This window comes from Chrysoperla carnea, chromosome 2 (genome assembly GCF_905475395.1).
Source record: "Chrysoperla carnea chromosome 2, inChrCarn1.1, whole genome shotgun sequence".
Classification (NCBI taxonomy): domain Eukaryota; kingdom Metazoa; phylum Arthropoda; class Insecta; order Neuroptera; family Chrysopidae; genus Chrysoperla; species Chrysoperla carnea.
Genome location: NC_058338.1, coordinates 79,248,106 through 79,271,103, shown reverse-complemented (window position 1 = coordinate 79,271,103; position 22,998 = coordinate 79,248,106). Strand labels below are relative to the sequence as shown.

The 22,998-nt window shown below is 29.3% G+C and overlaps 1 protein-coding gene across 1 annotated transcript in view; it reads right to left on the bottom strand.

Annotated features, from left to right (window-relative positions):
• Positions 1–624: 624 nt before the first annotated feature.
• The window catches only part of LOC123292968, a 76,583-nt gene continuing 54,209 nt past the window's right edge, over positions 625–22,998 (bottom strand). The window contains exons 2-4 of the mRNA XM_044873683.1: positions 9,259–9,348; positions 3,506–3,784; positions 625–2,427 (exon numbers count right to left, since the gene is read on the bottom strand). Of these exons, the coding sequence (XP_044729618.1) occupies positions 625–2,427; positions 3,506–3,784; positions 9,259–9,348 (2,172 nt within the window). The remainder of the gene's footprint in view (positions 2,428–3,505; positions 3,785–9,258; positions 9,349–22,998) is intronic.

Sequence of the window (22,998 nt, the reverse complement as noted above, 5' to 3'; positions counted from 1 at the left end):
ATGGCAATAAACAAAAATTAAAAAAAATAAAATAAAATTTAGACTCAGGGAAAACTTTTCAGGGTGCTTTTTCATGCTGAAGCTGCACAGTACAATACGCTCACCTGCTGACATCTATTTTGTTATATGTATATATTTCTTTCATTTTCGTGTTTTAGTGTTTCCAATATTGAATCCCGACTCTGGGGATGGTAATTGTCTGAGAGAATGAATTAAGCGTCGCTTAGCATGAAAACGCATCTTTAGAAATAAGTAATGCCCGGAATACAAGAGGTTGATATTTTAAGCCGAGAAAATAAATCTATGAGATATCTTTCTAGCTTTTTCTCTCTTCATTTTTTCCTAGTTTGACATAAAGCGGATTACATAATGATAGAAAATTTTAAGCGATTGAGTAGTTCAGTAAGTCTCCTTTACTAGCATACTTTTTTAAAAACCAAAGAGTCTAGCGTTCATTGAGTAAATGTTACGATCTTAATATCTTAGTGGTACTAGCACTATGTTTACTGCCCTAGCTTAAAAAACAATGTATTCCGGGATGAAAATTCAATTTTCGTGTGAATAAATTTCCACAAAAACAATAAATAAAAAAAATTTATTAAAAATTCTAAAAAATCAAAAATTCTATCTACTTTCATCTTTATGTATTGGATTACCATATTCGTCAATTTCTAAAGAGGGTACCATTGGTGGTTTAAATCCATATTCAATTCGTAAATTTTTTCCGAAAAATTTTCGATCTAAATAAGCATTTCGTCGTGGTTTTACATTATGATTAAACGGTGGCGTTGGTCCATAATAATCGTCACAAAATTTCTTATTAATTTCTGTACAAGCGTCTTTTAATCGTTGTCCATTTGGTTTAGAAATAGGAACTTTATATGATGACGTAGCGGCGCCGATTGTTCCGATGTTTTGACGACCTCCATGTATATCTTTGGGGTATTGATTTACATAGTAAATTGGAATTGGTCGAAATTGTTTTATTGGCATTGGAACACTCAATAATTTTGTTATCGGAATTGGATTCGAATGTGGGATAGGAATTATATAAGGCTGGGCAATTGATTTCTCTAAATATTTTCCAAACTCAACCGGTTGAGGAACGGTAATTGTAGCGGATGGTACGGGAGTTTTTTCAACAAGTTGAGTAGCCACAGCTATAGGACGTATTTCAACCGGAATTTGAATAGGAATTTGTACTGTAGGAATTTGGATTGGTTGAGTCTGATTTACTATAATTTCATCGACAAACTTCTGTTCTTTTGCATTTGGTATAACAAGTGTATTCGGTAAATGTTGAACATTTCGAATTGATTGTGCGGAATCTTGATCAGACGATTTTTCATCGTCTTTTTTATTTTCTTTTAACGATTCGAAATGATATTCAATTTTTGATGGAACATTCATACTTTCTTCGCCATTTTCTTCACTCGAGAGTGGTTTTAAATTTCCTTTTAAATCATCAAAAAATTCAAACTTTCCAATATAAAACGGTATACTTTTTTGTATTTCTACATTATTATTAGTAATTTGTGTATCTTCCTCCGTTTTTTTCTCATTTTCATGAGCTTCATCGTTATCGCATGTAATAATATTTTCAATTTTTTCACCAGAACTTTCTAAACGTAATGCAGCGGTTATTGGGGCTAAGAAATTTATACTTAATGGTCTAGTTTCTTCGTTTAATGTTTTTGATTCCTCTTCATTTTCTTGGTCACAATCTTCATGTGGTTTTTCTGTCGAGGAAATTATGTTTTCCCCACCTGTGCTACTGAATTCAGCAACAATGATTGGTTTTATTGTTGAATTCTGATATAATTCATTTTGTTGATAAATAAAATTGTTACTTGATTGTTGATCTTGGAAACTTTGCGTTTCAGTAATTTCAGTATTTAATTCCGCTGCGCTATTAATATTGAGTACATCAGCACCAGTTATTAAATTTTCGGTATTTTTAACTAATTTACTATAACCAGAATTATCCGAAGAATTTATGGTTCCGCTATCTTCTTGTTTTTCATTTTGAATTTGATTGTTATTAATCTGTTCTTGAGTATTATGATTAATTAGAATTTGCACTTGATTTTGTTGTTGTTCAACCTGCTGTCGACCATTTTGTTGTAAATTATTATTTTCTAATGAACGTAAATTTTCATGTTGTTCGATTAATTCAAATGGAATATTTTGTTGATAAATTGGTGCGATTGACGGTGGTTGCTGTATGGTTGTTGGGTAAGTTTGAAAGATTACTGGTAACAATATTGATTGATCCGATTGTGGACGTATTAGGTATTGTTGGGGTGGTAATTGCTGTGTGGATATTGCTGGAGGTGGTATTGCAAGATTTTGTTCGGTTTGTTGTTCGATTTGTTTGTGTTGAGTAGGTTGTATCGCTGTTGAAAAAATAGCAGCTCCAGTGTTAATCTAGAATACAAGAATAATAATCTCATGTAAAAACTGTTAGGAATAATAATTTCGTTTAGTTATTATATTATCAACAAATGAAAATTGGATTGATATAGAAAAGAATGAAAGAATTTTGATTTATTATAGTTGGGTAAATCTACCAGATTTTAAGAATCAATTCAGAAAATTTTTGGAAAAATTTAATTTAAAAAAAAATTGGCTTCTTTCGTAGTAAAAAACAGAGAAATGGAGTTTTCATGTTCCGGAACGATCTGTACAACCTTCTGCATGCGGTTTTGGGACTTAATTTATCTCTACTTTGTTTTCTTTGGTGAGACGAATAAAAAAGATAATTGTTTATTATGAACATAGCCAAAATAGCCTCCAAATCTCAAGAAAACCGCCGTAACCTCATATTTTCAACTTTCTCTGATAACTTTTAGAAAAATGACGGAATTGAGTTGAAATTCCGGAAAATGATGTTCCTTATGATCATAAAAAGTGCGGTAGGTACATTTTAGTCCGATAGATGATCTTAATTTTGAGAAAACGGATTTTGCTGAAAAATTTCAACAGCTTGTACAGTTTAGGCAAATCTACGAATTTTAACTTTTTCTTTTTAAACAGCATGGGTTTTTTATCTAATTTCGGATAGTGCACACGGTTTTTTTTTTTCAAAACTTGACTATCAGCCGAACGGTTTTGAACTAAATTCAATTTAAGTACCAATTTTGGGGGAATTTGGCTCTTTGTGTCAGTCACTCAATAGGAAATTATTAATATAAGAGTTGGGGCAATGTCTCGAAAAATTAAATCCAAGTCGACGGGATTTCTGTTCTTATTGAAATAAGGTATGTATGAAATGTCCCTAGCACCTGAGAGCGCTGATTGTTGCGATATTACAATCATTTTAAGAGAGTTTTTTCGAATCATTTTTATGCTCTTTTATGCTAACATAAATTATATTTGCCAGACAAATTAATTAAAAAACAAGAATTCCACGTTTGTTATACAACCGCTTTGAGGTACAAAACTTATTAGAACTCTCGAAAATTCCCCTGCTTTTGTATAAAAAATAAATAATTAAATTGCTTACCTGTTGCTTATTACTATTATGTAATGCTTTGATTGCTTGTTCGCCTAATGCAAAATGTGCAGAAACTTTACTATGTGCATTTGTTGTACTATATTGTACAAACGGATGATATCCCCAATCATCGGCAAAATACTGTACTTGACTAGATGCACCCCGTCGGGGTAAGCTTACATAATAACGACCAGATGCGAATTCACCATCCCGTGTTTCTTGTTTTCCTTGACTCGTACCATCTTTATTGTGTTCAATATCGTATGAATATTTATAGTTAGGTGGATGCTGAAACAAAAATAATTTTATTGCTAATAAATTGTTGATGATGATTAAAATCGGAAAATATCTAAACAGAAATTAGCGGGACCCTACAGATTAAAACTGTACAGAATTTGGTTTTACCCCAAACAGAAGTTAACAGCAACATAAAAAGTTGAAAATTGCTTTAGAGTTTTGATATAGATTGGATAATCTAAAGGTTATCAGAAGAAACGGATAATCTAATGGTTTTAAGATCTTAAGGATGATTTAAATATAGGGCGTCCCATTAATATGGTAAAAATATAAGACCAGATTTTTTGCACCAAAAATAAAGAATAATATATTACACGCCTAGAGAGCAAAATAATAAAGAATGTCTCAGATCTTATGTTTATTAATAAACCCGAAGCGAAGCCGAAGGTCACAAACATGAGATCTGAGACATTCTTTACTTGTTTCCGTGGTATGTATACTCTTTTTCTCACCGACGGAGGCGGAAAGTGACAACCTTATTTGCACAGTGGGCAGAAAGTGTACACTACACGGAGGTGAGAAAAATTGTTTAGATAAATGTTTGGTCACACACTTTTTGTTTTCAAGATATATGAGTTTCATGCAAAATCTAAATTTCTTTTCGATTTAAGATTCCTTTTACAGAAATAAGAAAAAAGTTCGTTTGAACCAAGAGCCAAATTACCTTTCATTTTTGGAATCAACGTCGATGCAATCGATTTTCTATGTGTTTTTTTTACTAAAAAAATCTCTCTGATCATAGGCTTACATGATCGTTTGTAATAGGGGAATTTCGTGAACATGAGCTGATGCACTAACGTCATTTGTTGGTGTATAAGTAAATGACGTCGGTAAGTATGATATCTCATATAACGTCAATTTTTTTAAGCAGCTAATCCTTTGTTTTTCATTTAGTACGACCAACGCCACCTTCGATGTGTTTCTAAACCATTGTGAAAACTAAGGTCTGTTATGCCATGGCAAGTCAATTTGAAACATTTTACCCACGAAAAACTTACGGCTGTATAAAGGATACAGCCAAACAAAATTTTTCCCATTATTTCTGAAATCACGCCTTAATTGTTTGTGAAATATTGATTTGGCATTCTCTACAATGAAATGGTACAAGGTGTTCTTTTTTATTCGGTTGAATCATGTTAACAGATCTTAAACATTCGATTTTTCTTACACTTACACTGAATTTGGGCCTTATTTTTGCAATCACCTTGATAAAAAACAGTCATAGAGTCAGATATGTAATAATTAGGTAATACCGTCTTACATCCAATGTTCGATAAAATTTACAATAAATTCTTAACGTTTGTTCTGACTTAATACCTCAAAATTCCAAACTTAAAAATACTTATTTTTTAAGAAAGTTGACATGGGCATATAAGAAAATTGAATTGTAGAAATTTATCGAATTTTCATGACTTTCTTTGAGAAATTTGTCGAACTGACTATATTACCCATAAAATGTAAAACTAGACTTGATACATGACAAAATTTGAATGCGAAATTCAAGTTGATTAAAAATGAAGAAGTTATAAGCATTCAAAGATTGTATTCAAAGGTTGCCCATCTCTTTTTAGCAAAACAAAGTTTTATATGTAATCTCTATGGCGACAACTTCGTGGGTATCTTCCTCTTTGTTTATTTACGAATTTTAAACGTTCATATCTTGCATAGGTACTAGTAAAGATTTTTAAAACTTTACTAAACTTTATTCAACTTTACTTTTCTATTCGTGGAGTAAGAATTCTTCATCTGAAGTGATAAACAAAGTTTATTCCGATCCCCTAATATTGTGGTCATTTTGATTTAATACTCACAAAAACCGTATTTAATTCACGTTGTCCGTTCATTGAATTTTTAATTCGAGCCTTTGAGTAGTCGATATTATGGGAACCATAACCGGATGTTAGTGTAAGGAGATTTTTATTAAAACTTTTTTTATTTAAAATTTTTTTATCATTTGCCCTTGGCGTTTATAATAAAAATCCCTGTGTCAATTAACTTTCTTGAAATCCTTTTATTAGATACACACAAAGTATCTAATTAAAATGCTTACAATTAGTTTTAATTTGGTTTTTTTTATTCGTATTAATCATATTTCTGATCGCGAAATATGCGGTAAAAATTTCTAATTATGAAAAATACCTATATAATACAAAATCAATTGTTTTCACTTAATGTGATGTGATGCATTTTTAAATAAATGATTTTTGTTGAGAATTAAAAATAAATTTCACTGTTTATTAAAAAATAAATTTTTCAGTGTTAATTAATAAATTAAAAATAGATACATTATTGGGTCAGTCACTTTTACTTGCAATTAGTGTATTAAAGTAATATTTTATGTACGTTATATGCAGGCTGTCCCACAACATGGTGCTCATATAAAAATTTTGTATTCTTGGTTGCATTCTGATAAATAGTGATGCTGCGGGAGACGTGCAACGAAATGATAAACATTCGAAGGTCATAAGATAGATATATTCGAGAGAATTGCTAAGGAGTGGGAAAAGTTATGGTTTTTAAATCACATATTCAAGAGCTACATTCCAATAAATGGTGCTCTAGCTAGTTTTAACGTACTCTTCCCAGGTTTTGGCACTAACAAAAAGGATTCGTTACATTAAATTCCGCTCTAGTCAATGTATACTAGAACGAAGCATATTTAACATAAGAAAATATCAAAAATCTTCCGTCTTAATAGATATGACCTTAGAAATTATAAGAAAAATAAAAGATGTGACTTTAAAAATTAATAAAAAAAACTTTTAACAAAAAGAAAACCGACTTCAAAAGAAATATTTTTCCAAAACAAATTAATATACACTAAAAAGTGAAAAAATAAACAACTCTGACAGTTTCCTACATTAGCTTGGCTGACATGGCCTCCAAAAATAACAATAATTTTAACTATCATTATATTATCGTTATTTTTTCACTTTTTAGTGCATATATTAATTTGTTTTAGAAAAGTTTTTCTTTTGAAGTCGGTTTTCTTTTTGTTAAAAGTTTTTTTATTTTGTAATTTTTAGTGAATTTGAAGTACACTAACTAATTTGTCACTAAAAAAGAATCATCGAAATCGGTTGGCGTGATGTTGAGTTATTCGTCCTCTTTTCGTGCATACTTAATGCAAATTTAAGACTTTTATGGTTTTTTCATGGATGCCGTTGTCAGAACTGGACCAAAATGAAATGGGACCACACGGGAAGCACCAGCTTTCAAATAGATAAAGAATCATCACGTTGCAAGACGTCTTGTATTATGTATGTTTCTTAAGTGATGTCAGTTACTTTGTAATGTATGAAAAATAATAATTACGTCTCAAGAAGAAGATGAGAACAAATTGTTTATATTAAATTAGAGATGATAAATAACACATATTTTTACATACAATATCGTTTGCTGCTTCTATATATAATGTCTTGGGAAAAACTTTCTTATAGAACAAATAATTGTAAAAAATGAAAAAAAATTAATCTAATATTCACTTAATAAAAAGCATACAATTAAATTCATTATATTTTAATGAAATAAAAAATTTTTTTAATGAAGAATAAATATAATTCTTTTTTTAAATAAAGATGCTAAAGAGGTGGTTAGTTCGAGAGCCAACTACATACAAGTCTCATACTATTTTTTTTTTGTTGAAAAATGAATAAAAATCTGAAAGTGTTAGAAAATGTAAGAGATTATCCTTTGATGAGAAATCAATCCGATATTGGACTAGCAAGGTTGATCCATCAGTTTTTGGTGCGGTATAAAGTTAGGGTATTTCCAGCATTGAATTTGCAGTTCTTAAGCTAAAAGAAAAACCGATTTTTCAGCAGAATTTAACGAATTTTTTTTCATAGGCTAAGAATAGGGCTTACTATATTAAATCCCAAAGTTTCAGAAATTTTAACTGTTTTAAACACGAGTAATTAATGCTCGAGTTCCCAAATTTGTAAAATGTACGTCCAAAATTAATACCTCTTTATTCTAAAAACATTCCTTTCAATTCCTCTTCTTTGTATTTTCAATTCTGTCAAGATAATTTTTTTATATCGTAAAAAATAGCTGGGAGGAAAGCGATTTTTCATTCTTTCATCTCGCAATATAAACATTTTTCAAGAAAATATTTTTTTTCAAAATTTTGATTTCCTAAGTTAAAGAACAAATGAAGGCAGGTCGGAAGGCTACCATAAAATGTATTTGTTTTTTAAACTTCTCTAATTTATTAAAAAAATAAGTGAAAACAATCAATTGACTGTTAATTGTTGAAAAACCATATATAGACAGTGCTGATTACTCTATCAAATTACACATACATACATGTTACACATAAATAACTGATATTCCCATATAATACATACTATACAATTTGCACTCTCACGGGTAAAAAGTGATGTTTACGAAAAAATGTTTCGAACAAAAGTTGTTTATTTTTTATAAGGAAAATTTTTTTAATTTCAATTTTTGTTCTATCTCTAACGGTTTACAAGACTGTTCCTACGGACCCAAGACCCAATTGTCCTATGTAACTCATTAACGAACTCGACCTCACTTTTTACGTCCTAATTTCACGCTATTTACTTTCAGCGTGATAACTCTTTTCGTTTTTGAGTTATCGTGAAGACAGACGGACAGACAGGCAGACGAGACTGACAGACAACCGGAAATGGACTAATTAGGTGACTTTATGAACAACTATACAAAAATTTTCGTCATAGCATCAATATTTTTTAAGCGTTACAAACTTGGGACTAAACTTAGTATGCCTTGATATATTATATTACAAGCACAATCTACTAAAATGTATATGAAATTATAATCTAAACCGCTGATTGTAAAGACCTGATACTTGGAGGGTGTGTTCTTTGTATGACGTAGGCATTCGATAAGAAATCCCGAAATTCTACTCCTAAAGGGGTGAAATAAAGGATGAAAGTTTGTTTGAAAATTCGTCAAATTGTGTGAGGGTAAAGGAAATAAAGTTGAAATTGAAATCGACAGGGGCGGGTTACTGTTAGTTTGTGATAATAATGAGCAAATTACCTACTTTATGGGCAATTTTAGGTGGCCATGCTCTTCGTCTATTGATACTGATTTATGGATATTTGTAATTAACATGCTTTAAAGTCATTTTAGTTTTAAAATAATGTTTAAGATTAAGTATGTTTTCAAGTAATACTCATCATTTATGGGTATTTGTAATATATCTAATATATTTAATTTAATTAAGAAATCCACTTTCTTTAAACTTTTAACTATATTTAATCAAAATGAGTTATTTTATTTGATCTATAAAAATTCTAAAATAAGAATCCTACCTGTTTATTACGAAATGGATTAATGCATTTTGATTATTTTTCAAGTTCATATCCCGAAATGTTATAACATTTTATATTTTGTTAGGTAATCTGTAAGGTATATGGAATATCTATAAAAAAATCTGTTTTAAATCAAACGAAATTTTATATTAAACTTACTTGATCTTCAATGCCTTCTTTAACGTAGCCAGGTGGAGGAATAGTGCTGACAATTACTATGGTATTTAAAATTATTAAATAATTCCATACCTGAAACAAGTTTGATTAGAATTAAGAAAAAACAATTTTTTTGTGTTTATGGTTAAATAAATTACTCATATGAAATTAAAAATCGACTTAATTCGTTAAGGTTCAGCCGTGCTAAATCAATAATTTTAAAATAAAAATTGTTCATTAAAATTTTTTAATTCTCTAAGAAAGTTTAATGATATTAGTCGAAAAGAAATTTGATTATATTGTTTAAGGTATTTCGATACCGAAAAAAATGAAAATTTTTTTAATCCATGAATCATCCTATTATACGCCCTTTGTGAAAAATTCATATCGATTCTCGAAGCGGCTTATGAGAAATTAACTATCAATTATGTCACCGTTTTTACCATAAAAAGGACATATTTCTCATAAACCTTACAGAAATTCGATATGAATTTCTCACAGAAGCCGATCTATACAAGGGTGAATAATTGATAAATTAAATTAAAGTTTTTTAAAATCATTTTCATTTGAAATTTTTAAGATATTTTAATACCGTTAAATGATACCAAAGATTTGAAAAATCATTTATCAATTAATTATCCTTTTATGCGTCTTTTGTGAAAAGTTCATATCGATTCTGGTTTAGGAGAAATTAACTAGCAAAGTCAGTGTTTTTGCCAAAAAAAAAAGTTTTTTAATTTTTGTGCACAGTCCTTAATTTTGATATGATTTTAAAGCTTAAAACTTGAGCAATATTGATAAAAGATTTTTATGTAAATGGTAACATTTTTTAAAGCAGTTATTGACTAAAAATCCAACATTTATTACGATCTCTTAATATACCATCATGTAAAAAGACCTGTTTTTATACCATGTATATGAAATATACCAAGGTATACTAAGTTTAGTCCCAAGTTTGTAACGCTTAAAAATATTGATGCTATGAACAAAATTTTGGTATAAGTGCTCATCAAATCACCTAATTAGTCCATTTCCGGTTGTCTGTCTGTCTGTCTGTCATCACGATTACTCAAAACGAAAAGAGATGTCAAGCTGAAATTTTTATAGCGTGCTGAGGACGTATAAGGTGAGGTTGAGTTCGTAAATGAGCAACATAAGTCAATTGGGTCTTGGGTTCGTAGGACTCATCTTGTAAACCCTTAGAGATAGAACAAAAGTTTAAATGTAAAAAATGTCCCTTATTAAAAAATAAACCACTTTGAAACATTTTTTCGTAAACATCACTGATATGATGTTACATCAGTGTTTACCCGTGAGAGCGCATATCAGTTATATCAGTTATATGTGTGTGGCATGTATGTATGTGTAATGTGACAGGGTAATCAACACTGTCTATATATGGTATTTTAACAATTAACTCAGTCAATTGTTTGTTTTCACTTGTTAATCATTAATTTATCGTAAACCGTACAGAAAAATGACTTGAAAATACAGAATTGACAAACAATATTTCGGTTTTTTGGTAACAATTTCGTTTGGGCATGAAAGCAATATGTATAGGCATAACAGTTATAAATATATAGCTCTGCCTCTCAGTTTTTAGAATTACAGAGCCTGAAACAGTTAAAAATTGTCACGGAAATAGATTACTTATTACTCCTGTTAAAAATTAGAAGAGTTTTTTTTTTTTAAATTTAGGTGCTTGTTAGGCGAAGTACTTTCAAACAATATTAACAAGTTATCTAAAAACTGCGTTTATTGAACTAATTAAAAAATTAGACAATCAGAAATGTTCTGGAAGTGTGTATTTAACATAACATCGATTGGTTTTTTTATCATTTAGAAAACTTGAACAATTTCTTTGTCACAAATATTTATAAAATGCCTACCCATTGATTTTATAGCGGAAGCATCTATTTAATATGTAATATTGTAAGTATATGATATTAATATCTACAATTATAAAGTGATATATCGAGTGTACAGTAATGACCGCAATCAGACAGTATAGTGATACAGTGTGGTTCTAGAGAGAGATATTTCAGCTCAATTATCTCCACCAAAAAGTAAGGAATTACTTCCTTAAATTAACACAAGATTCTTAATTTAACACAAGAATGTAGTTTGCTTTTTCTCTTTACTTCTTTTCCTTTTTTTAAGAAATTTGAAAGCCACGAGAAATTTTTGTTGCCTCTAATTTGGATAAAAATATTTTCTCAAGTAATTTTGATACAAAAAACACCAAAATTGACGTCTATTTGACGATTAAACCCGTGGTTTCTTAGATGTTCCCCCAAAAATGTAATACGTAGGGTGAATGTTCGAAGCCAGTTCAGTAAAAATCTCAGAAACTAGTCGCTTAACCTCAGAACGAACCAGATTTTCAATTTACAGTATTCACGGTCAAATATTTTGAGAAAAATAGATCAATTAAAAAAAGAGCTTCAAATGAATTTGTCGGAAATGATTGAAAAAATAATGTTAATGTTACAAGGTTTTTTAACTATTTGTATTTTATATACAATATGTCGCATTTAAAATGAAGACATCCTCATATTTTCGTTATTTATAGGAATATCGATTTGAAATTTTGCATAGCCATACAGAGTGATGGGTCACATTTTTTAAGATCCTTTGCCGAAATCTGAACATTAAACTCAGCCGACTATAAATTGACAAATAAGGCCGATTCCTAAAATTTTGTCTAGCGTCAGAGAGAGCTAGAGATATCGCAAAAAATTATTTGAAAAAGTTGCTTAGAATATTTTTTTATACCCATATAGGTACCGATTTTCATGACAAAATTCGCATTTTTATTTGGTTCATTATTTTGGTCCACACTAATAATTATCAAAATTTTATTGAAATATTCGAATACATAGCAATATTAAATTATCAATTTGTCCAGTTTTTACATTCCATTACACATTAATTATAAAATTAAAAAATATACTTTTATAAATGGTGTGCAATGGAATGAAAAAACTGGTCAAATTGATAATTGAATACTGTTATGTATTCAAATATTTTAATACTCTTGTAATAATTTTGAGAAAAGGCCAAAATAATGAACAGTAAAACAACTAACGTTTTTGTAAAACAATAGAGTTTTATCGTTAGTCAAAAATAAATCATGCAATTTGAAAAAAGTTAAAGTTTATGTAAAAATATACTTAAATATTCTGATTTCGAGTCATAAAAGCACATTTTTCTTTTATAATTTTAAAATTAAAAATAATAATTTTTAAACTGTATATCACGTGACCTAGAACGCGGACAAACCCTGCTGTGATGTAATATCGGTATGAACCATAGACCATCAGTTATTTCAGTGTAGACAGCTGGGTGTAATATATCCATAGATAATAAGTATTTATATTTATTATAATCAGTTGTCTATGAATATATCTGTCTGTATATAAACTTATTTGTGTTATTTCGTATAGTGATACCGATATTACGTCATCAAATTGGATGCTCGCGTTTTTTATAGTTTAAAAAAGGTTTAAAATTTAATTTAAGTTTTTGGTAAGAAAGCGTGTGTATTTTTCCGAAATAAATTTTTGGTGACTTTTTATTAGAAAAATCAACATTTTGAAGTACTTTTTCCAAAATAGTAGAACACCCTATTGATTCAGCCATCCATCTTCGACATAGACATAGTACCTACTTATGTATAGTCCAACAACACTGCCTGCGCAACAGAACTTCTGAAAAAGGTACGTTTTTTAAACTTCTAAATGAATCTGAAAATTGACGAACATCCACTTTTTTGTTATTCTAGCAAGAAGATATAGTAAATGCACAAACTTTTAATCGCTATGTCAAAACGACCACGACGTCCTCAACGTTCGGGTTTATTCAATTACATTCCTGTTAAATATAGAACGGTGGATATCAAAATTTGTTATTATATATAAGAATAAAGCGCTAATTCGCTAGTGTCTCCAAAAGGATTTATATTATTAAATTAATTTGTGAAAAAGTTCTAAAAATTTTAATTAATTTTTCACTTTTTTTTTTCAGAAAACATTAATAATTAATTTAAAAAAATTGATTTAATTGTAAGTATTTGATGACTAAAAAAACAAAATTAATTTATAATTAATTACAATTTACTTAGCTATATCTAATTTTAGAAAAAAAAAACTTTCATTATCATTTTAAAACTAAAATAAATATATGGTAGGTACACTTAATGAAGTTTGTGTAGTTACTTAGTTATACTTTCTTCAAATAATATAAAAATAGATGATATTTAAGTAAAATAAAGTTGACTTTACTTTAGTTGCTTACTTTTGTTACTGTATAATTCTATGATATTTAATTTATATCATTAAAACCATAAGTAACATATACTTAGTTTGTTTAAATTCGATGTTTATGAGTACATTTCATTTTTTTTTGTATACAATTCTTTTATCGTGTGTGCGAAGTTAGCACGGTTAAATATAAATGGATTATTGTTTTATTAAGGGGATATTCTAGTCGCCCTATTAGCTCAGTTGATTAAGGCGTAATCAATTCCGTACGTGGTATGCTTAGGATAGCGGGTTCGATTCCCGCCGGTGTAGAGCATGGTCAGCCTTTGAATTTGAGGAGCTGATGAATGGAAATATCAGCGGAATGGTGGTAAAACACATATATGGTATCACAATGGGCTCTATAGCTTAAGCGTGTTCTTCGAGGATACCCAATTTAATCTAAGCTAACCTAAGGAGATATTCTGGTCTATCAAGCTGAAATTGTAATAAATTAATATAATACAAAAAAATTAAATACATTTTTGTAGCCATTTTTTTATATGATGTTTATTTCATTTTAAAAATATTCAAAAAATTCACGGCAGCCCAAACAAAAAAATTTGATAAATTCTCAAACGTTCATAATCACATCAGAAATCAACATCAGAAATCACATTTAAATCAATTATCGTTAACAGAATGTATTTTAAATGTTTTTAATTTATTTATGGACAATGTTACTTTCAAAATGAAAAAGAATTATTTAAATCTGGATTACATGCAGTTGAGTACGGAAGCCTGAATGGCTCACAATCAATTTATGAGAAAGTGGCGTTACACAAGCTTATTTTTTTAATGTGTACTATCCACAAGTATAAAACCAACTTTTAAAAAGCATCTTCAAAAAGGTTCGTTTCCATAATACCACAAGTCACAAGTGCACTTGTTGAAAGTGAACTAGTACCTTTTTAAAAGTTGATTTTATACTTGTGGGTAGTACACATTTAAAAAATAAGCTAGTGTAGCGCCACTTTCTCATAAATTCATTCATTATTTGAAAATTGGAATTGATAAAATTGAAAGGTTGGATGCTCAAATAAATACAAGTATTATTATAAATACCACAATGACTTCAAATGCTCATGGTCTCTTCAAAACAAAACATCACATTCGTTAACTTAAAATGAAATAAATGCCCTAAATAAACCAATTATATATAAGTCGTGTTTGTTTCACAATACAAAACTTTTCTTACTTTTTGTTCTTGTTTACTTTTAATCATGTATACGATATTTGTTTACTTCATGGTCTCTCGATTATAATTGATGATTTTTAATATGATACATACAGCGTAAACTAAATATTGACAAATATCTTGTCTGGTAATCTTAATTAAAGATAATATGAAAAAAAATTTCACTCTGTGTCTAGATCTCGAATGGCCTAATTGGTAGGGCGTATGAATCCAAGAAGTCCGGGTTCGAGTGTATTTTTTTCAATTCTCTTTAATCAAAACATTTCTTTATATCTGGACATTTTCAATCAAGTTACAAGAGATTTTCATATATAATATCCAAAAATCATTGATATTTATTTGTAAACCTACCCAAGTTGTTCAAAACATTAATTTTTAATTTCTCTTGCGTACATATGAGTTAGATGTATAAAATAAGGCCACAATTTTATTTTGTACTTTTTTATTATTTCGAAAAAAATACAACTTTTATACTTTGAATAAAAAAACGACTAAACGGACGAACCGATTTCGGTTTTTATTGTCTCGTTTGAAATTTAATTTAATAGAGAGTATTCTTAGCTATGTTTGAAGTTCGAGTTTAGTGTTCCGTACCCGAAAAAACTAAAAAATTGGCGATGATCTTCAAAATCACCTCAGTTTGGAAAAGCCCTTAAGGAAAATGGTAATTTAATTGAGAGTGTTCTAAGATATGTTTCAAGTACAAGTTTAGGGTTCCGTACAAGAAAAATTTGTCGGTGTTTTTTTAAATTTTGTAAAATTCACTTGTTAATAAAATAAATTTAAAAAAAATTCGTTGACATGCTCATTGAAAAAAGTGACGTTAAAAATATAAAAAAAACTTTAGCTTTTAACTTTATAAAAAAAGAACTATTGACATTATATTTCGTTTAAACAATTTTTAATAAAATATATTAAAATTTGAATCTTAAAAGATGTTCGTGATATAAAGTTATTAAGATTCATATTACATACTTAAATAATTTAAGTAATAATATAATAAAATTGATATCATTATTACCATTTATGTAATTTTATTAACGAATTGAATTAATTTAAATAAATTGTGATTTTATTTAAAAAAAAAAAAAAATGTTGAAAGATTTTTTAAGGGTGATCAGTCATGAAATCTCTTAGTGACAGACATTATTCAATTTTTATGTAACTGAAGTTTCAACTAGTTATTAACTGAAAATTATAAAAAAAAAATGTAGGCCGCCGTCCACCGATTTTATCAAAAAATGATTCTTTATAATGTACTGAATAAAAAAGTATTAGGCCATTTTCCAATTCAAAGGGCTAAACACCCCCCCAGGGCACTTTGAAAATTTTTTACATATACATAACTGAATAATGGTCGCCGCCGTCCACCGATTTTTTCAAAAAATGATTCTTTATAATGTACTGAATAAAAAAGTAATAGGTCATTTTTGAATTCAAAGGGCTAAACACCCTCTCAGGGCACTTTGAAAATTTTTTACATATACATAACTGACCCTTATTCACTGCCGCCGTCCACCGATTTTTTCAAAAAATGATTCTTTATAATGTACTGAATAAAAAAGTATTAGGTCATTTTTGAATTCAAAGGGCTAAGCACCCTCTCAGGGCACTTTGAAAATTTTTTACATATACATAACTGACCCTTATTCACTGCCGCCGTCCACCGTTTTTTTCAAAAAATGATTCTTTATAATGTACTGAATAAAAAAGTATTAGGTCATTTTTGAATTCAAAGGGCTAAACACCCTCTCAGGGCACTTTGAAAATTTTTTACATATACATAACTGACCCTTATTCACTGCCGCCGTCCACCGATTTTTTCAAAAAATGATTCTTTATAATGTACTGAATAAAAAAGTATTAGGTCATTTTTGAATTCAAAGGGCTAAACACCCTCTCAGGGCACTTTGAAAATTTTTTACATATACATAACTGACCCTTATTCACTTCCGCCGTCCACCGATTTTTTCAAAAAATGATTCTTTATAATGTACTGAATAAAAAAGTATTAGGTCATTTTTGAATTCAAAGGGCTAAACACCCTCTCAGGGCACTTTGAAAATTTTTTACATATACATAACTGACCCTTATTCACTGCCGCCGTCCACCGATTTTTTCAAAAAATGATTCTTTATAATGTACTGAATAAAAAAGTATTAGGTCATTTTTGAATTCAAAGGGCTAAACACCCTCTCAGGGCACTTTGAAAATTTTTTACATATACATAACTGACCCTTATTCACTGCCGCCGTCCACCGATTTTTTCAAAAAATGATTCTTTATAATGTACTGAATAAAAAAGTATTAGGTCATTTTTGAATTCAAAGGGCTAAACACCCCCCCAGGGCACTTTGAAAATTTTTTACATATACATAACTGAATAATGGTCGCCGCCGTCCACCGATTTTTTCAAAAAATGATTCTTTATAATGTACTGAATAAAAAAGTAATAGGTCATTTTTGAATTCAAAGGGCTAAACACCCTCTCAGGGCACTTTGAAAATTTTTTACATATACATAACTGACCCTTATTCACTGCCGCCGTCCACCGATTTTTTCAAAAAATGATTCTTTATAATGTACTGAATAAAAAAGTATTAGGTCATTTTTGAATTCAAAGGGCTAAACACCCTCTCAGGGCACTTTGAAAATTTTTTACATATACATAACTGACCCTTATTCACTGCCGCCGTCCACCGATTTTTTCAAAAAATGATTCTTTATAATGTACTGAATAAAAAAGTATTAGGTCATTTTTGAATTCAAAGGGCTAAACACCCTCTCAGGGCACTTTGAAAATTTTTTACATATACATAACTGACCCTTATTCACTGCCGCCGTCCACCGATTTTTTCAAAAAATGATTCTTTATAATGTACTGAATAAAAAAGTATTAGGTCATTTTTGAATTCAAAGGGCTAAACACCCTCTCAGGGCACTTTGAAAATTTTTTACATATACATAACTGACCCTTATTCACTGCCGCCGTCCACCGATTTTTTCAAAAAATGATTCTTTATAATGTACTGAATAAAAAAGTATTAGGTCATTTTTGAATTCAAAGGGCTAAACACCCTCTCAGGGCACTTTGAAAATTTTTTACATATACATAACTGAATAATGGTCGCCGCCGTCCACCGATTTTTTCAAAAAATGATTCTTTATAATGTACTGAATAAAAAAGTATTAGGTCATTTTTGAATTCAAAGGGCTAAACACCCTCTCAGGGCACTTTGAAAATTTTTTACATATACATAACTGACCCTTAACACTGCCGCCGTCCACCGATTTTTTCAAAAAATGATTCCTTATAATGTACTGAATAAAAAATTATTAGGTCATTTTCCAATTCAAAGGGCTAAACACCCTCTCAGGGCACTTTGAAATTTTTTTACATATGCATAACTGACCCTTATTCACTGCCGCCGTCCACCGATTTTTTCAAAAAATGATTCTTTATAATGTACTGAATAAAAAAGTATTAAGTCATTTTCCAATTCAAAGGGCTAAACACCCCCCCAGGGCACTTTGAAAATTTTTTACATATACATAACTGACCCTTATTCACTGCCGCCGTCCACCGATTTTTTCAAAAAATGATTCTTTATAATGTACTGAATAAAAAAGTATTAGGTCATTTTTGAATTCAAAGGGCTAAACACCCTCTCAGGGCACTTTGAAAATTTTTTACATATACATAACTGACCCTTATTCACTGCCGCCGTCCACCGATTTTTTCAAAAAATGATTCTTTATAATGTACTGAATAAAAAAGTATTAGGTCATTTTTGAATTCAAAGGGCTAAACACCCTCTCAGGGCACTTTGAAAATTTTTTACATATACATAACTGACCCTTATTCACTGCCGCCGTCCACCGATTTTTTCAAAAAATGATTCTTTATAATGTACTGAATAAAAAAGTATTAGGTCATTTTTGAATTCAAAGGGCTAAACACCCTCTCAGGGCACTTTGAAAATTTTTTACATATACATAACTGACCCTTATTCACTGCCGCCGTCCACCGATTTTTTCAAAAAATGATTCTTTATAATGTACTGAATAAAAAAGTATTAAGTCATTTTCCAATTCAAAGGGCTAAACACCCCCCCAGGGCACTTTGAAAATTTTTTACATATACATAACTGACCCTTATTCACTGCCGCCGTCCACCGATTTGATCAAAAAGTGATTCTTTATAATGTACTGATTAAAAAAGTATTAGGTCATTTTCCAATTCAAGGAAAGAAACACCTCTCCCAAGGCACTTTGAAAATTTTTTACATATACATAACTGAATAATGGTCTCCGCCGTCCACCGATTTTATCAAAAAGTGATTCTTTTTAATGTACTGAATAAAAAAGTATTTGGTCATTTTGAAAATTTTTTACATATACATTGTTGAACCTTATTTTTATCCGCTGTCCATAAATAATGCCAAAAAAGGATTCCTTATAACGTCCTGAAGAATTAACTAGCGAGGCATTTTTCGATTTAGAGGGCCCATCACCCCCGTGGTTCGCTTTGAAATTTTATTTTTTTTAATTTAAAAATTTTTAATTAAAATTTCGAATATGATGTAATACTATTTTAATATTACTAATAATTAGTAATAACTACTAATAATTAGTTATAACGCTTAAAATATTTTAGTATTTCGATTTTAGTGACCAAGAGATATATGTTTTTTCATTTTTAATAAACATTCTGTATAGTGGGTTCGTACATGCTGCAGGTATATAATACACATATTATTTTATTTAAGATACTGTTTCAATTTTAAAGTTTAGTCGCTGGATGCGTTACCGTTTGTAAATTATTTTCATACTTGTTTCGCATGATGTAACTTTCATTTGATTAACGTGAATATTAAATTAATAATAATTTTTCCAGTAAATTATTAAGAACAGTAAGTAAAACTCATACTACGAACAAATACAAAATTTTGATTTCTCTTTTTTGAATTCGTAATACTAAATTTCTTACCTTGTAATAAAATTTTCCTGATTTTCATTCATTCATTCCTTGTAATAAAATTTTCACTGATTTTCACTCATTTCACTTTAATCACTTTCAACATTTAAGAAACAATGCTTTTCACAGATTTTACAAATTCACTTAAAAAAAACACTCTGAATTAATTCAAAAACTACATATTCTATTTATTAAAACTCTGAATTAATTCAAAAACTACATATTCTATTTATTAAAACTCTGAATTAATTCATAAACTACATATTCCACTAATTAAAACTCTGAATTAATTCAAAAACTTAAAAAATTTTCACCCAAAACACACTGAATTAATAACATACTAACTTAACTCATCATAATAATTTTAACAACTGCAGAATATATCGAAAATCCATATAAAAATGAATTAAAAAAAGAAACGTTTATCAAAGAGAGTAAAAGATATTCAAAAAAACAATAATTCTATCCTTTTGTCCATATTATTAACTGTATCAACACTCAACGATATTAAGATATGTTATTGTAAATTTTAATCAAGTTTTTACATGTTCTTCATAATATCTTTTAGAGACTGTACTGTGGATGGACAAAAGGATAGAATTATTGTTTTTTTGAATATCTTTTACTCTCTTTGATAAACGTTTCTATTTTTAATTCATTTTTATATGGATTTTCGATATATTCTGCAGTTGTTAAAATTATTATGATGAGTTAAGTTAGTATGTTATTAATTCAGTGTGTTTTGGGTGAAAATTTTTTAAGTTTTTGAATTAATTCAGAGTTTTAATTAGTGGAATATATAGTTTTTGAATTAATTCAGTTTTAATAAATAGAATATGTAGTTTTTGAATTAATTCAGAGTGTTTTTTTTAAGTGAATTTGTAAAATCTGTGAAAAGCATTGTTTCTTAAATGTTGAAAGTGATTAAAGTGAAATGAGTGAAAATCAGTGAAAATTTTATTACAAGGAATGAATGAATGAAAATCAGGAAAATTTTATTACAAGGTAAGAAATTTAGTATTACGAATTCAAAAAAGAGAAATCAAAATTTTGTATTTGTTCGTAGTATGAGTTTTACTTACTGTTCTTAATAATTTACTGGAAAAATTATTATTAATTTAATATTCACGTTAATCAAATGAAAGTTACATCATGCGAAACAAGTATGAAAATAATTTACAAACGGTAACGCATCCAGCGACTAAACTTTAAAATTGAAACAGTATCTTAAATAAAATAATATGTGTATTATATACCTGCAGCATGTACGAACCCACTATACAGAATGTTTATTAAAAATGAAAAAACATATATCTCTTGGTCACTAAAATCGAAATACTAAAATATTTTAAGCGTTATAACTAATTATTAGTAGTTATTACTAATTATTAGTAATATTAAAATAGTATTACATCATATTCGAAATTTTAATTAAAAATTTTTAAATTAAAAAAAATAAAATTTCAAAGCGAACCACGGGGGTGATGGGCCCTCTAAATCGAAAAATGCCTCGCTAGTTAATTCTTCAGGACGTTATAAGGAATCCTTTTTTGGCATTATTTATGGACAGCGGATAAAAATAAGGTTCAACAATGTATATGTAAAAAATTTTCAAAGTGCCCTGGGGAGGTGTTTCTTTCCTTGAATTGGAAAACGACCAAATACTTTTTTATTCAGTACATTAAAAAGAATCACTTTTTGAAAAAATCGGTGGACAGCGGCGACCATTTCTCAGTTATGTATATGTAACAAATTTTTAAAGTGCCCCTAGAGGGTGTTGGGCCCTTTGAATTCAAAAATGACCTAATACTTTTTTATTCAGTACATTATAAAGAATCATTTTTTGAAAAAATCGGTGGACGGCGGCAGTGAATAAGGGTCAGTTATGTATATGTAAAAAATTTTCAAAGTGCCCTGAGAGGGTGTTTAGCCCTTTGAATTCAAAAATGACCTAATACTTTTTTATTCAGTACATTATAAAGAATCATTTTTTGAAAAAATCGGTGGACGGCGGCAGTGAATAAGGGTCAGTTATGTATATGTTAAAAATTTTCAAAGTGCCCTGAGAGGGTGTTTAGCCCTTTGAATTCAAAAATGACCTAATACTTTTTTATTCAGTACATTATAAAGAATCATTTTTTGAAAAAATCGGTGGACGGCGGCAGTGAATAAGGGTCAGTTATGTATATGTAAAAAATTTTCAAAGTGCCCTGAGAGGGTGTTTAGCCCTTTGAATTCAAAAATGACCTAATACTTTTTTATTCAGTACATTATAAAGAATCATTTTTTGAAAAAATCGGTGGACGGCGGCAGTGAATAAGGGTCAGTTATGTATATGTAAAAAATTTTCAAAGTGCCCTGAGAGGGTGTTTAGCCCTTTGAATTCAAAAATGACCTAATACTTTTTTATTCAGTACATTATAAAGAATCATTTTTTGAAAAAATCGGTGGACGGCGGCAGTGAATAAGGGTCAGTTATGTATATGTAAAAAATTTTCAAAGTGCCCTGAGAGGGTGTTTAGCCCTTTGAATTCAAAAATGACCTAATACTTTTTTATTCAGTACATTATAAAGAATCATTTTTTGAAAAAATCGGTGGACGGCGGCAGTGAATAAGGGTCAGTTATGTATATGTAAAAAATTTTCAAAGTGCCCTGAGAGGGTGTTTAGCCCTTTGAATTCAAAAATGACCTAATACTTTTTTATTCAGTACATTATAAAGAATCATTTTTTGAAAAAATCGGTGGACGGCGGCAGTGAATAAGGGTCAGTTATGTATATGTAAAAAATTTTCAAAGTGCCCTGAGAGGGTGTTTAGCCCTTTGAATTCAAAAATGACGTATTACTTTTTTATTCAGTACATTATAAAGAATCATTTTTTGAAAAAATCGGTGGACGGCGGCAGTGAATAAAGGTCAGTTATGTATATGTAAAAAATTTTCAAAGTGCCCTGAGAGGGTGTTTAGCCCTTTGAATTCAAAAATGACCTAATACTTTTTTATTCAGTACATTATAAAGAATCATTTTTTGAAAAAATCGGTGGACGGCGGCGACCATTATTCCAGTTATGTATATGTAAAAAAATTTCAAAGTGCCCTGGGGGGGTGTTTAGCCCTTTGAATTGGAAAATGACCTAATACTTTTTTATTCAGTACATTATAAAGAATCATTTTTTTAAAAAATCGGTGGACGGCGGCGACCATTATTCAGTTATGTATATGTAAAAAATTTTCAAAGTGCCCTGGGGGGGGTGTTTAGCCCTTTGA